Raw genomic sequence first — 15,503 nt, forward strand, 5'->3', positions numbered from 1 at the left:
CTGCCCCCGTTCGCTCCCTTCGGCACCGACGGAGAAGGATGGACGGGGTTTTTGGAGCGTTTTGAGTGCTTCCTGCGAGCCAACGGAAAACGGGGTATTCCGATGGAGGAGAAGTGCAGCTTCTTCCTCAGTAGCTGCGGAACCCCGATGTTCAACGCCGCCCGGGCGTTGGCAGCCCCTGTGCCAGTCCACGACCTCGACTGGGACACGCTGATGGCCAAGCTGAAGGGACATTACGCCCCGACCCCATCGAAGATCACCAGGCGATACGCTTTCCGCCAGTGCGTCCAGAAGCCGCACGAAGACGTCAGCCAGTTCCTCCAGTCCTTGCGGACCACAGCCATTCCCTGCGAGTTCTCTGACTTGGAGGACAATCTGGTTGAACAATTCGTCAGCGGCATCAGGGACCGACGGCTGAGGAGGCGTCTCCTGGCCCGGCCAGAAATCACCCTGTCAGAGGCGGTCGCTGATGCACGGGCGGCGGAGTTGTCGGAGCAATCCGTCGCTGAGATGGACCGCCACCCGTTTCACCCTTCCCCAGCGCAGACCTGCCTCATTGATCAGCTGGTGCCCATTCCGAGCCCGGCTGAGGAAGAGGAAGAACTTGTGGCTCGCCTGGCAGAACTACAGAGACGCCGCAATCCGCGACCTCCGCGCCAGATTGTGACAGCCTGCCTGGGCTGCGGGGGCAGCCACGACCGGTCAGCCTGCCCATTCCGGGCATCCATCTGCCGCCGGTGTTCGAAAAAAGGGCACCTGGCCCAAGTTTGCCGAGCTGTGCTACCACCGCCGCCATCCCAGGGAGCCACAGGCCAGCAGATGACAGCCGGACCGCAGCAGCAGCCCCGCCGCCAGCCGCGCTCGAAGGCCAGCTGTTACACCGTGGAGCCAGGCCCTGCAGCAGCCGCCCCTGCAGAGGCTATCTACCAGGCCTCCGCAGGTGCGGACAGAATCAAGGCGTCTGTCCTCATTGAGGGCACGCCTTGTGTAATGGAGGTGGACTCCGGCTCGTCCCGCTCCTTAATCGCCTGGGCTGACTTTCAGAAACTGTGCCCCGGCGTCCTAAAACGCCAGCTGTCTGCTAGCCCCGTGGCCTTGAGGGACTATCAGGGGTCACTTATCCCAACCCTGGGCTGCCATACAGTCAGGATTGAATACGGGGGGTTTTCGGGGTGCCTGCCAATCCTAGTGGTTGAAAAGCCCCTCCCCGCTCTATTGGGGCTAGATTGGTTCCCCGCCCTTGGTCTCTCCGTGCAGGGGGTGCACTCCATCTCAGACACACCCCCTGACGTAGCTGCTGTCATCTCCGCCTACGCGGACGTCTTTGACGGCCAGCTGGGACTATACAAGGGCACCCCCATCTCTCTTAACTTAGATCCCCAGGTTGCTCCCATTAGGCTGAAGGCCCGCAGAGTGCCTTTTGCCTTAAGGGCCAAAGTTGATGAGGAGATTGACCGCTTGTTGGCGCAGGGCGTACTGGAGCCTGTTGACTACTCGCGTTGGGAGACCCCAATAGTGGTCCCTGTGAAGGCCGACGGTTCCATACGCCTCTGCGCCGATTTTAAGTCAACCATCAATTTGGCCCTTCAGGCAAACCCCTATCCAGTCCCTGTCGTACAGCACCTGCTCCACTCCCTGGGGCAGGGCTGTATTTTTGCGAAACTGGATATGGCGCAGGCCTACCAGCAGCTCCCGGTGGATGACGAAGCGGCGGCTGCGCAGACTATCGTCACCCACCGAGGGGCTTTCCGTTGCCGCCGCCTCCAATTTGGCGTTTCCGTGGCCCCGGGGATCTTCCAGAGCCTCATGGAGCGTTTGCTCCATGGGCTCCCTGGCGTTGTACCCTATTTCGACGATGTCCTGATCGCTGCATCCAGCCGCTCAGGACTCCTCGAAGTACTGGGGAAGGTCCTCGACCGTTTTAGGGGCGCGGGTCTCAAATTAAAGCGCAGCAAATGTTCATTTGCTGTGCCTAAAGTGGATTTCCTCGGCTTCTCCATAGATGCCCACGGAATCCACCCCACCCCTGCAAAAGTCGCAGCCATCAAGAACGCCCCCACCCCCGCCACTAAGGCGGAGCTGCGGTCGTTCTTGGGGCTTTTAAATTTCTACGCGCCATTTTTGCCACACAAGGCGTCACTAGCCGAGCCGCTGCATCGGTTGCTCGACCGATCGGCAGCTTGGCGCTGGGGCAGCCGCGAAGCGCATGCGTTCGCGGCTGTCAAAGACATGCTGACGTCAGAGGCAGTCCTAGTCCAATATAGTGACAGGATGCCCCTGACTCTAGCGTGTGACGCCTCCCCCGTGGGTTTGGGGGCTGTCCTGAGCCACGTCCTTCCCAACGGCTCAGAAGCCCCCATAGCTTTTTATTCCCGGACACTCTCTCCAGCGGAGAGGAACTACAGCCAGATCGACAAGGAGGCTCTGGCTGCCGTGTCCGGGGTTAAAAAGTTCCACGAATACCTCTACGGACGGCATTTCACGCTCTTCACTGACCACAAGCCGCTCCTTGGGCTTCTGGCCGGTGACCGTCCGACCCCTCCCATTCTGTCACCCCGGATGACACGTTGGGTGGAGTTCCTAGCGGCATACTCGTATGCCCTGGTCTACCGCCCTGGCAAGCAGCTAGGGCATGCTGATGCCCTCAGCCGCTGCCCCTTGCCCGTCTCCAACCCTCAGACAGTGCCTTGCATGTCTGTTTTGGCCATTGCAGACCTCGCCTTGCCGCTCTCTGCGGGCGATGTGGCGGCAGCGTCTCTGGCCGACCCCACCCTCTCCCAGGTGATGACCTGGGTTCTGCGGGGGTGGCCTGAGGGGCCGGTGTACGACGGCCACCGCCCCTACAAGGCCAGGCAGTTAGAGCTGTCCCTTCACAGTGGGTGCCTCCTGTGGGGGGACAGGGTGATCATTCCACCCACACTGCGTGACCAGGTGCTATCTCGCCTCCATGAGGGCCACCCGGGCATAGCGCGCATGAAGGCATTGGCGCGCAGCTATGTCTGGTGGCCCCGGCTGGACGACGAGATAGCTACCTGGGTTGCCAGGTGCTCGACCTGCCAGGTCTCCCGTCCAGCGCCTCCGGCGGCCCCGCCGCGGGAGTGGGAGATTCCCCGCGGCCCGTGGTCACGCCTCCACCTGGACTTCGCCGGGCCTTTCCGAGGTCAGGTTTTCCTGGTTGTGGTGGACGCTTACTCGCGCTGGGTGGAGCTCCTCATCATGACCTCCACCACAGCCGAGGCCACTGTCCGAGCACTGACGCGCCTGTTTGCCACCCACGGCTTGCCAGACGTCGTTGTGTCGGACAATGGTCCTCAGTTTGCGTCCACCGTGTTCCAGGGTTTCCTGGCCACCCAAGGCATCAGGCATGCCCTCGTCGCTCCCTATCATCCGGCCAGCAATGGCCGGGCGGAACGCGCTGTCCGCTCGGCCAAAGACGCCCTAGGCCGAATGGACAAGGGCGACTGGCCCACGAGGGTGGCTGCTTACCTCCTGGTTCAGCATTCCACCCCGTGTCCCTTGTCCGGCAAAACCCCAGCTGAGCTGCTGATGGGCCGGCGCCTGCGGACCACCTTAGATAGGTTGCACCCAACCTATTCTGAGGCACAGCCGAGCAACCTGGGGCCCCCTCCCCGTTCCTTCCGTGAGGGCGATCCAGTGTGGGCTAGGGCTTTCTCCGGGGTTATTAAGTGGGTGCCTGCCACCGTCACTTTTGTAACCGGCCCCTGCTCTTACAGGGTCCGGACCGCCGACGGTGCAGACTGGCGCCGCCACGTGGATCAATTAAGGCGCCGCGAACCTTTGGATCCACACAACAACCCCGCAGAGTCGGCCTCGCCAATTCCACCCGAGGCCCTGGGGTTGGCGCCGCACCCGTTTCCCCAGCCGTGGCAGTTGCCCAGGCCGCAAGGAGTTTCGCCAGAGACTGTTCCAGGCGCCTTCCGCCTTCCACAGCCCTCCATCGTTTCAGCCCCCGTTGGGCTACCAGCTCCGCCGTTGAAACCGACTTTGGCCTTCCCTCAATCAGGCCAGCCTGTCCCTCGCAACAATTCAAAGTTCCCTGACTCAAGCCCGCCAGCGGCCGCGCCTCCCCGGCCCTGCCTACCTGTTCCTGAGTCTCCGCCTCCTCCTCCGGCTGGGGTAGGCCTTCAAGATGGCGCCCGGAGCTCCACTCCCTTCAGGGAGGAGCTCCCACGGACACCACCTCCTTCTCCGACGGTCTGCCCAGTTCTGCGGCGTTCTGGGCGTGTCCGTCGACGCCCAGCCTATCTTAGCGACTACGCATGCTCCACTGCTACGCATGCGTACTCGCTGGGGGGGAAGGAGTATTGTATTCTTTCCTCCCCGACTTACGACCGGGGAATTCCCCCCTGTTGTCAGCCAGCAACAGCCATGCTGCGCCTTAGCCAATCAGGCGCGGCATGGCTGAAGGCGGGCTGACTTGCGCTCCTGATTGGTTCCTTGGCCTGACAGCTCTTCGTATAAATAGCTGTCAGGCTAAGGAAAGGGGCTTCTCTCCTGTATTGCTTGCTATTGTTAAAACGCGTAATAAAATAGAGTTGGACGTTCCTCAGTTGTCAAGCCTCATCTTTCCCCACACTTTTACACCTGCCATACTGCCTCTTCTTGTTATTCTCAAGGACCAGCTCTTCACTGTTGTTCAGATGTGGTTGGAATAAAATATCAAGTGTAGCTGTGAGAAGCCAGAGGGATTGCTTAAGAGAGAAAGATCAGGTATCCAGAGTCGGAATGAGACCGTGAGAGGATGCTATACTGTAAATGATTTTTGTCTCCCATCCCCTTGGAATTTCCCCTCCAGGGTTTCTATCAAAGCCAGCTTGTTCCAGGCAGACATCTCCAAATGCAGCTCCCAGCTGGCTGGGAGTTACCCAGGTTGTATATTTAGAGGTAGTCAGCTGGGGAAAGAGCTGTTATGATTTTGGTTCATGAGCAGGTGCTGAGCAGCTACCTGGAAGCATTGGTTGCTGGGTGAGAACCAGAAAATTGAAAATCCTTCCTTCTGAAGGAGTGGGTTCATATTTCACAAGAGCTTCCTTTATTCATTGCTGTTCCTAAGGGTGCCAAGGTTTTAGTTTGAGCCCATCTTTCTCCATAGTGAGGGGAGAAGTATCCAGGATGGGTTGACCTTGTCCTCTCTTGAGTCAGATAAGCTCTTTCAGCCACGCCTTGGTCACCAGGCTCCACCCAGTTATCGACTCAGTCCACCAACGTACGGCTGTGTTCATCCTGAGATCCTGAAGAATCTTAAAGGACAAATTTTAAATTGCTGCAAAAGCGATTGAAATTGCCTCCACACTGCCTGATCAATTACTAGAGGCTGAGGAAACCCCCAGCAGTGGCAGAAAGCCAGCGCAGCAACCGCTAAGGCGACGCACAGCCCAGGTCACAGAGCAAGACCCAGGGCACTAAGTGAGGACTCTCACCAAAGACAGGCAAGCGAGCTCCGCAGAGGCCTCTGCAGCAAGGCAACGCCCAAGGAGGCTCTAAGGGCGCTGGAGCGCTCCACCACTCCCCTCTTGAGTGATGAACCGTGGCGTTTTAAAATGCCCCAGAGCGCCCACACTGGCAGCGATCGCCAGAGAACAAGGTGAGAGCCGGAGAGGCTCAGAAAGAGCTGCGGGAGGCAGGGGGAGGTGACAGAGAGCCCCCAGCTGCAGCGGAAGCCCCATGGCAGCCTGCAAAAGCACAAGCCGCTTCCACGTACTCCCAGGAAGAGGAGCTTTTTGAATTTGGAGCCGGGAGCCATTTTGAAATCATGTGGTCCAAGATGGTGGCCCCCAGCAGCTCAGAGGAGGCTGGCAGGAGCCAAGCACTCAGCCCTGCAGCCAGCAACACCACCGGAGGCACTGAGGAGCCCTTAAAAAGGTTAGAAACCATCTCGGAGGCATCAGCCAAGGGTGGGGGAGGCAAGGCAAAGACCAAAAGGAAGCATATCTCCACCAAGGGGGCTAAAGAGGCAGGCTGTAGATCCAAACCCCCCAAACCTAGCTCCAAGTATGAAAGGCAGAGGCACCAAGCCTTGGAACGCATCTGCCACAAGGCCAGCAGCAGGAAGACCCCCCCCGCCCCTGGCCTGGAACCTGAGGGAAGATTACCAGGTTTCTCTTCACCTGGCAGGGCTGCAGAAGGGGACCCCCTCCTTCCAGGTGAGGATTCCTTTCGACACCTCGGGCTTTGTCATCCTGTGTTCTGGCAACCTTGCTATCACGATTTATGCAAGCCCTATTCAATCCTTTTCTGAGTGCCTGACTAGCCGGAGAAGCCCAGACAGGGCAACGAGGCTCAGATCGCTGCTGAGGCTTTCCCTTTAAAGAAGGTCTTCCCTTTAAGGAAAAACTTTCCCTTTAAGGAAGAGAAAGGAAAGCAGCTGGAGGAGGGGGCGGCAAGGCTCTCAGCGAGCTGCTGTTAACAGCAGGAGGCCACAGGAGAGAGCGCGGCAGCTCGTAGTAGCACAAGCCACTTTTCAAAGCTCTAACCAGCAGCTCTTAGTAGCACAAGCCGCTTTTTCAAAGCCCTGACCGGCAGGGCTGTTGTATTTGCCACGCAGTGCCATTTGAAAAGAAGGGGGAGGAGAGTCCCCACGTGGCCCAAGATGGCAGCCTTCTGCAGCTCGGAGGACACAGGCAGGAATCAAGTCCTCGCTTCTAAAGCTGGCAGCCCCACTGGAGGGGCAGAAGATCCTCCAATCAGGTTAGAGATTACCCCTGAAGGTCCATCCAAGGGTGGGGGCGGCACGGCAAAGAGCAAAATGAAGCACACCTCCTCTAAGGCGGCTAAAGAGGCAAGTTCTGGCTCCAAGCCTCCCAACACTGGCTCTAAATATGAAAGGGAGAGGCATAAAGCCCTAGGGCGCATCTGCCATACCGCCATCAGCAAGAAGGCTCCCCCTGGTCTGGAGCCTGATGAGATCACAGAGGAGGATCCCTCCCAGCAAGTGAGGATTCTCATTGATACCTCAGGCATCTGGGGCTCTATCCAGGGATGGCAGTCTCCCTCACTATGGGGCATTCTCCTCAAGCCTCCCTGCTACCTCTGCAGGCATGGGGGTGGGGCAACCACTCGAGGCAGAACAGTGTAAAGATGAGGTTACTTTGAGCTCCCCTCAAGTAAAAGGGACATTGAAGTTGAATCCCAAACTCTGTTAGCAATCTAACTGAAATAAGCTGCCCGGATTCCCCCCACCCTCTCTTGGAGCAAAGAGGAACATCCCATTTCAGTGAGAAAGGCTGATTATCTTTCCTGAGATGAAGGACTCTGTTGTGATTAAGAAAATGTGTTAAAAAGGGACCAAGAGTTGCATGAAAAATGCAGCGTCTACTACCTAGCTGATTCAATCTGCTCTGAAAAGCCTGTTTTTGTTCTTCTCTGATACACTGAGAAAGCAGATCCTGCAAAGTTAAAAAAGCATGTCTCCTCTCTCCTTGTTTGAAAGCAAGATCGACCTTGTTTCCATCTAATTGAGCTCCAGGGGAAGGGATCCAGGAATCGCAGGATAAAGCAAGCCCACCCTTTTCCAACCTATGTAATCTGATCTGCTGTTGTTAAGGCCAAACACATGTGGCCTAACAAAGAAAGAGAAACCTGATGCAGATTCCAAGTCTTACTCCTTAAGTGGTTGTAAAAGCCTTCCACCTTTGTAAAAGTGGAAAGATCTCCATGGAAACGAAACTTGAATGAAAAAGAGGTCAGCTGGCCCAGACCTGACCTCCCAAATCCTTTGAACTTTAATGCTAAGTTGTCCTGACAACGAGGGGCAATAAAGATGGTGGGCTTTTTCAACATGGTGCATCTCTAGGGGCCACGATCCGGTCTGGGCCACTGTTGCACAAGTTCTGGACTTCCTTCAGGCGGGGCTGGACAGAGGGTTGGCTCCCAACAAGATTGGGAGACAGGTCTCAGCCATTTCATCAGTACTCCTGTGCGGTAGATCTCAGACACTGACTCACCATCCGATGGTCAGGCGGTTCCTCAAGGAACCGGTTCCTCCAATCTTAAACCTGTGCACAGGTACCCTTCCTAGGACTTACACAAGGTGTTGGACGCTCTGACACACCCTCCGTTCGAACCATTACATACTGTCTCTCTGAAGTTCCTGACACTTAAGCTGGCCTTTTTGGTGGCCATCACCTCCACCAGGAGGATATCCGAACTGCAGGCTCTGTCTACCAGGAAAGATCTCCGCGTGTTCCACCAGGACAGGGTGGTGCTAAGGTTGGACCCCTCCTTCATACTCAAAGTTTGCTCTTGCTTCCATCGCTCGCAGGAGCTGATATTGCCCAATTTCTGCCCAGACCCTTCTCACCCATTAGAGAGGAAGTAGCACACCTTGGACGTGAGGAGAGCTCTGAGGATTTACCTCAGAAGAACCAGGCGGAACAGGAAGTCGGAAGCCCCATTTGTTTCCTTCTAGCCGGGGTCCCTGGGGAACAAGGTGACTTCCACCACGATAGGCAGGTGTTTAAAAACCTGTATTGCTTCTGCCTATCAGGCACGGGGTCTGCAAAACTCTATCACAGCTCATTCTACGCAAAGCACGGCCACTTTGGTGGTCTGGGCCACGCAGGCCTCACTATCTGAGATCTGTAGGGCAGCCACGGGGTCTTCCCCCTCACCATTCGTGAGGAATTACACATTGGACTCCTTTGCTTCTGCGGAAGCCTCATTGGGACGTAGGGTGTTGCAGGCTGTTCACAAGGCGGGGGAGAGGTCTCACCAGGCATAAGTTTGGGCATATACTCAAATGTATAACTCTCCCTAAAGTGTAGGCTTTGGTACGTCCCATCCTGGATGTTCCTCCCCTCATTATAGAGAAGGCATTGGTACTTACCTGATACGCCTCTTCTCATAGTGGGGGAGGAGTATCCAGCCCCTCTCTGATATGGGTATGCTGCGAAATTGTTATGTTGTTTGTTGAACTGTTCTGTTGAAGTAATAAATAAAGGTTTGAAACTAAAATAAAGTCTAGAGTGGGTGACACAGCGAGTCGGATAGAGGTTCTTCGCCGATAACTGGGTGGAGCCTGGTGACCAAGGCGTGGCTAAAAGAGCTTATCTGACTCAGTCCAATCAAGAGAGGACAAGGGCAACCTATCCTGGATACTCCTCCCCCACTATGAGAAGAGGCGTATCAGGTAAGTACCAACGCCCTTTTCCTAAACTAAAAGAACATAACTTATTGAAGTCAGGATAATATTTGCATGACTGGATTGGTGCAGTGTCTGTAGATTTGTGATAGCGTGCTCTCAGCAGCAGGGCACAATATGCAATCCCCTCCCATTTTAAGACCAGTAGTTATCATGTAGATAACTGCAAAAAACATCTGCTCATTCAGATATTTGTGAGAAAATACTGCAATAGTTGAAACCATTTAATGCTGGTTATGTTATTGTTAATTGGTATCTTCTGCTTTTTTTATTAGGTGATTTAACTGCTATATTATGATATTGTGTTTGGTACCCTGCTATGGTTCTTTTAAGAGGAAAGGTGATATTTAAGTAAAGTGAATAGTTTTCAGATATGAAGATGAAGTAACTACCTAGTATCATAAAGGCTGTTAATTACTCTGTTAAAAAAAATTAAATCAAAACAGATCATCTTAGCAGGCCATTTTGGTAATGGTTTGTGGTAAGGAAATCAATAACACTACTTAAGAGATTAATATTAAAGGCATAATAAATAGAGGCCAGCACAGCTAGACAAAAAATCCCAAGTTAATGACAGTTTGAACACTAGATGGAGGAGGTACTTTTGTGTTTTGGATGGAATAATGGCCCACAGTCAAAAACTTGGTATCTTCTTGGACACTGAAGCTTACGTATAACTCTCTAGGAGCAGTAGGCAAGGAAATTGGCTTGCTAAATCAGAAACGTCAACAACTGGAAATACTTGGCATTGACGTGCAAACAGCAGTCAAGTGTGATCTTGTACAGGTGGAGCAATTGTGTTTATATGAACTTAACTGCCCCTGCTATCAGATCCCTGTCCAAAAGACTCTTGCCTTCTCTCTCTCTCTCTCTCTCTCTCTCTCTCTCTCTCTCTCTCTTCTTCCCCCGCTCTAGGCCCTCTTTACACAAAGTAGCAGAATCTGGACAATCTTGTGTGGTAGCATTCTCAGCTTTTTCCTTTCCTGACATAAATATAGGCTCTTGTGTGTGTGAATGCACATGGACATCCATGTCACAAAGCCTTGGGCCTAAGGAAGTTTTGACCATTTCCTCTTGGCTGCTTTCTGATCAAAACCACATCTTCCTCTTCTTCTTCTCCTTCTCCCCCCCTCCCCTATTGCTTTATCAACTGTCAGAGGAAAGATACTGGTCTGAAAATAGCTGTGGAACTGCAATTTCTATATAAAACACATCAGCACCACCAACCCCCTTTTCTAGTTCCGTGACTCTGGTTTTTTACAAAAGCAGAAGCGGGAGAGAGAGAGAGGGAGAGGGAGAGATAAGAGATATACTTCTATTCTGATAGAGCAGCGGTTCTCAACCTGTGGGCTGTGACCCCTTTGGGGGTCGAACGACCTTTCCACAGGGGTCGCCTAAGACCATCGGAACTCTTTAACTCTTTAGACTCTAAAGCGTGCTGTGTCGCTCTCCCGCACACACACATGCACGCACACACATGCACGCACACACCCACAAATACACACGCAGGGAAGTAGGAGGAGAAACGCAAATGTAAAAAAGAAGAAAGGGAGTCTATGTGTGTGGGGGGGAGGGGGGGAGAAATTGTGTTCTGGTTATTGGGTTCCAAGCCAATCGGAGCCGAGGGGCGGGGTTTTGGCACGACGGAGCGTTGGTTGGGGATCACCACAACATGAGGAATTGTATTAAAGGGTCGCGACATTAGGAAGGTTGAGAACCGCTGTGATAGAGGAACATATTGGTAGTTCAAAATTGAAATGAGGAGTCCTTGGTGCTCTCTGTGCTTGGGTGTTTCCTTCTGGATATTTCATTATCCAAAGTAGGTAACATCAGTACAGGGCAATGAATCATCTGCAGGAGAACAGTGAAACTGGGAGATCATACATCTGTTCATTATGGTGGCCTTTTATGGGTCACTTCTCGTAGCTTAATGAAGGCTGCTACAGAAAGCTTCCCTCTGCCCTGTCAATATGGACATCCCTCCCTTCCTCCCTCCCTCTCTCCCCCCTCTCCCTTCTTTTCCCAATCCCTGTTTTAATCTCGACTCGCTAACTGTTTCCTCTTAGAACAGGAATACTCTGAAAATAGTCCTCAGAGAAGAATGGATAGAAGGCCTCCATTTTTGTTGGTGTCCGGAGCCCTCTCCAACCATTGTGCCTTTAAAAAATAATTATGGGCAATACGTGGAAACTAGTTGGAACCTTAATAGTTTTACAATTCTATATGAAGAAAATCATTTAACATTGAAAAATCCTACCATGTCTGCTAAGGTCCCTTCTAGTTAGCATATCCGTCGCCCTCAATGCTGAGGTGGGTTCCTACCTATTTGGTTCGTTTTGGCCGAACAGGTAGTAACTCTAGCGATCACGTGACTGTACCGGTTCTATGATTGGCGGTGCCATCTTGATTTTCTGTTCTGCACATGCGCAGAACAGTCTTCATTGGGAAAATCTAATTTTTATTCCTTTTTAAATGATGTGCGCATGTGCAGATCATTTTAAGTGAAAATGCGCACACGCGCACAAGTTCTTTTTACTACTGAACCAGTAGTAATGGCGGCCGGAAACCACCCCTGCCTCAATGGTCCACTTCCATAAAAGGAAACTCTGGAGTGCCAAGTACCAAAAGGTGTGTGCTGTTACATCTGCAAAATAATGCATGCATACATCCGTAATCCTCCCCCCCCCCCCCCCGGCTCCCCTTCGTCTTCTTCAAAAGATGATAATGTGGTGGGAGTCCTCCTAGAGCAAACTTCTATCATGCACCTGCTTAGTTAGATGCCATACCTGACTCCAAATTCAAGTGGGGGAAAAAGGTATGTATGTAGTGGACTTATAGAACAGTGCTTGAATTCCCCCTTTTTTTTCACACAGAGAGTGATTCAGGAAGAGAAAGTGACACTGGAAGCTATCCTGTGTACTCATAAACATTGGTAAGGGATTTCTTTTTCCCTTTTCTTGATGGGTTGCAGACAAGGGGAAATGTTGGAAAACTCTAAAATGTGTGTATATTAAGTAAAATCTTAGCAGAAGAGAGTTGTTGCTATCATTTGTTAGGTCAAATGTGTGCACGTGAGAAATTAATCTTTTCCTTGGAAGAAATTATTTTAGCACTGGGATGTCAAACTCAAGGTGTGTGGCCGGATCCGGTCCACAGGGTTGCTTAGATCTGGCCTGCAGGGCCACTCTGGAAACAGTGAAGGACCGGCCCGTGGTGCCTCTACCAGCGAAAACGGAGCTCATGCAGCTCTCCTGGCAGAGGGTTGCAGGAGGCCATTGCAGCCAAATACGGAGATCGGGAGCCCGTATTCGCTGGCAGAACGCTCGGGCCACCACAGGCGCCCCCGACGAGTGAGGTCAAGCTGCCCCCCACCCCGAGATCAAACAACCCTGATGCGGCCCCCAATGAAGTCAAGTTTGATACTCCTGTAGTCTAGCAGGTTTTATTGGAAAATATGCCTGTAGACGTGGCATTGCAATCATGATGGAAGTGAATTAAGGTGGACATTCGGTGCCTTCATACTTAAATGTGCCTCCTCTGTCAGGGATCACAGTGGAGGGAACACAACCCTGCGGCGATGGTATGGTTCCTGCCGAGTCTTCGGAAGCAGCTTTGATGACATTCCCGAACTGACAGAGTAAGTGATCTTTGATTTCTGCTCCCCTTTGGTGAAGGTGGGTATAAAACATGCTGGTCTTACAGTGTGAAGACAAATCCTCTTCTCAGCTAGACCTTTTTTGGAGATTGCATTAGAGAGATAATAGTCTTGAGAGTGATGGAGAACAATGGCCCTCCTCTCCTGCGACTCACCTTATTGTTTTGTGTTCTTCTAAATATTATAAGACGACTTGGGATTGGCTCTCTGATGTCCCTTTCAGCTTGTGACTATAAACATGCTGTTCCTTTTCAGTCCCGTCATAGACAATGAGACTATAGTGATTGGGCACCTGAACTTCAAGGCCCTCTTTACTCCAGGTCACACTGTCGGGCACATGGTCTATGTCTTGGATGGGAAACCGTTTGAAGGTCCTAGCTCTCTCTTCTCGGGAGACCTCCTCTTCCTCTCTGGCTGTGGTAAGTTTCCAGTTGAAGGAGGAAACCAACTTGGCTTCCTCGTATTGCAGGCTCACCCTCATGAATTATTTCCTTCCCTGATGGGAATTGGGAATATTGCCTCTGTTAGCCATTGGAGGGCAGCAGACACCTCTGCAAGCATCTGGAATTGCCTCTCAGTACCTAAAACATGGAAAACATGGACCTTCCTATCTGAAATTATGTAGCGGTTTGTTTGAAGGCGGGGACAAATTTAAGGGGAGGGAAGGCATCGGTAGGTGCAGTATGTGAAGAGGAAACCAACCGTTGTATTGAAATACAGGCAGCGAAGTGTCCCTCGTGTCCTCCTTCTTGGCTGAATGAATTTGTTCCTTGTGATCTCTAGGTCGGATCTTTGAAGGCACACCAGAAACAATGCTGGCTTCATTAGACATTGCAGCTAACTTGGCTGAAGATACCCTGCTTTGGCCAGGTAGACCATGCATCCCTTTTCGTTTTGTGTTTCAACTCCCCTTCCCCCTTTTCCCCAGTGTTTGAACTTAGAATAAAAAAAAAACCCTGCATTCTCTCCCCTTAGAACAGGGGTGTCCAAACTTGAGAACTTTAAGACTTGTGGACTTCAACTCCCAGAATTCTGGGAGTTAAAGTCCACAAATCTTAAAGTTCCCAAGTTTGGACACCCCTGCCTTAGAATGCTTCCCTTACCTTCTTGTATGTCTTCTCTGAGCCTCATGGTACTACCTTTGGGAATCCTCACTGAGCCTTACCATGCTTCCTTTCCACCTTTCCCAATAGCAATAGCACTTAAACTTATATACCCCTTTACAGTGCTTTACAGCCCTCTCTAAGCAGTTTATAGAGTCAGCATATTCCCCCCCAACCATCTGCGTCCTCATTTTACTGATCTTGGAAGGATGGAAGGCTGAATCAACCTTGAGCCTGGTGAGATTCGAACTGCCAAATTGCAGGCAGCCGGCAGTCAGCAGACATAGCCTGCAGTACTACATTCTAACCACTGCACCACTGCTGCCCAAGCCTTGCCTCACTCCCTCGTATCCTCATCCACTGTATCCTACCTGGCATTACCCACCTGCTAACCTACTTGCAAGCCCCCTGGGACATGCAATGTCCTGCCAGCTTCTCCACTGACTTTGGTTTCGGAAAACTGGCAGGAAGTTGCCTCACCTAATGATCGTGGGATTCAGCTAACAACAGCAACTAGGACTGCAAGAATTGCCATTGCTAAGTGATGTGGTCATGCTGTATAACCACATCTCGTTGTGATGGAGATTCCCATCCCTTTTGTTATCATATGTTGAGAACTACCTGTGTGTAAGCAAAGCCCCCCCCCCCCCCCCTGCCCTGAGCTTGTTCCGAAGATTCTACTAGCACAGTCTGCAGGATTCTCAAAGGAAAACCACTGTTTGGGAATCAGAAATTAAGCAGCTTGAAATACAGAACAGAGATGTTGAGAGACCCCGGATAACTACACCATATTCAGAGGTGGTACTTAGCAGGTTCTGACCAGTTCTGGAGAACTGATAGCGGAAATTTTGAGTAGTTCGGAGAACCGGTAAATACCACCTCTGACTGGCCCAGCCCCCATCTCTTCTCTGCCTTCCAAGTCCCAGCTGATTGGGAGGAAATGGGGATTTTGCAGTAACCTTCCCCTGCCATGCCTACCAAGCCATGCCCACAGAACCGGTAATAAAATTTTTGAATCCCACCACTGACGGTATTGACTGTTCATCCTCTTTCTTTAGGGCATGAGTATGCACATGAATGCCTAATGTTTGCAAGCCTTCTGGAGGCAGAAAACCCCTTTCTAAAACAGAAGCTCCAATGGGTGACCCAACAGCGGCTTGAAAAGAGAAGCACAGTAAGGACTGTTTGTATGCACATGGCAGGGGATCCATCCCTCACTCCAAAGAAAACCTGGGGTGGAGAGTGGTGGGAAGCCATTTTGGGGTTCGTAATTTCTTTAAGAACGACATACTTCAGCAGCTGTGTATGTTTTCCCTTTCCCCCTTTAGTTGCCATGTATCAATCAGATAATCCTCATTTAAAGAACACAGTCGGGACAAGCAACTCAGATCATTAAACTATACATCAGCATGACAGGCTTATATCACTCCCACTTGGTTGTTAAGCAAATGGCAGTCGTTAAACGAGACACCCCCTGACCCCGACTTGCCATTTCTCTGCTGGCTACTCCATTGACTCTACTTAACAAAAAAAAAGCTGTTTGTCAAGTGTGCAGATGGCAATCCTATGATCAAGGAATGCTGCG

General features: G+C 52.0%; 1 protein-coding gene across 1 annotated transcript in view; it reads left to right on the forward strand.

Annotated features, from left to right (window-relative positions):
* The window catches only part of PNKD (PNKD metallo-beta-lactamase domain containing), a 45,045-nt gene that overhangs the window by 25,225 nt on the left and 4,317 nt on the right, over window positions 1-15,503 (forward strand). Inside the window, exons 4-8 of the mRNA XM_081935833.1 lie at window positions 12,034-12,092; window positions 12,705-12,797; window positions 13,071-13,234; window positions 13,599-13,685; window positions 14,977-15,092. Of these exons, the coding sequence (XP_081791959.1) occupies window positions 12,034-12,092; window positions 12,705-12,797; window positions 13,071-13,234; window positions 13,599-13,685; window positions 14,977-15,092 (519 nt within the window). The remainder of the gene's footprint in view (window positions 1-12,033; window positions 12,093-12,704; window positions 12,798-13,070; window positions 13,235-13,598; window positions 13,686-14,976; window positions 15,093-15,503) is intronic.

Source organism: Natrix helvetica (genome assembly GCF_964273705.1).
Source record: "Natrix helvetica genome assembly, chromosome: 1".
NCBI classification, from domain to species: Eukaryota; Metazoa; Chordata; class Lepidosauria; order Squamata; family Natricidae; genus Natrix; species Natrix helvetica.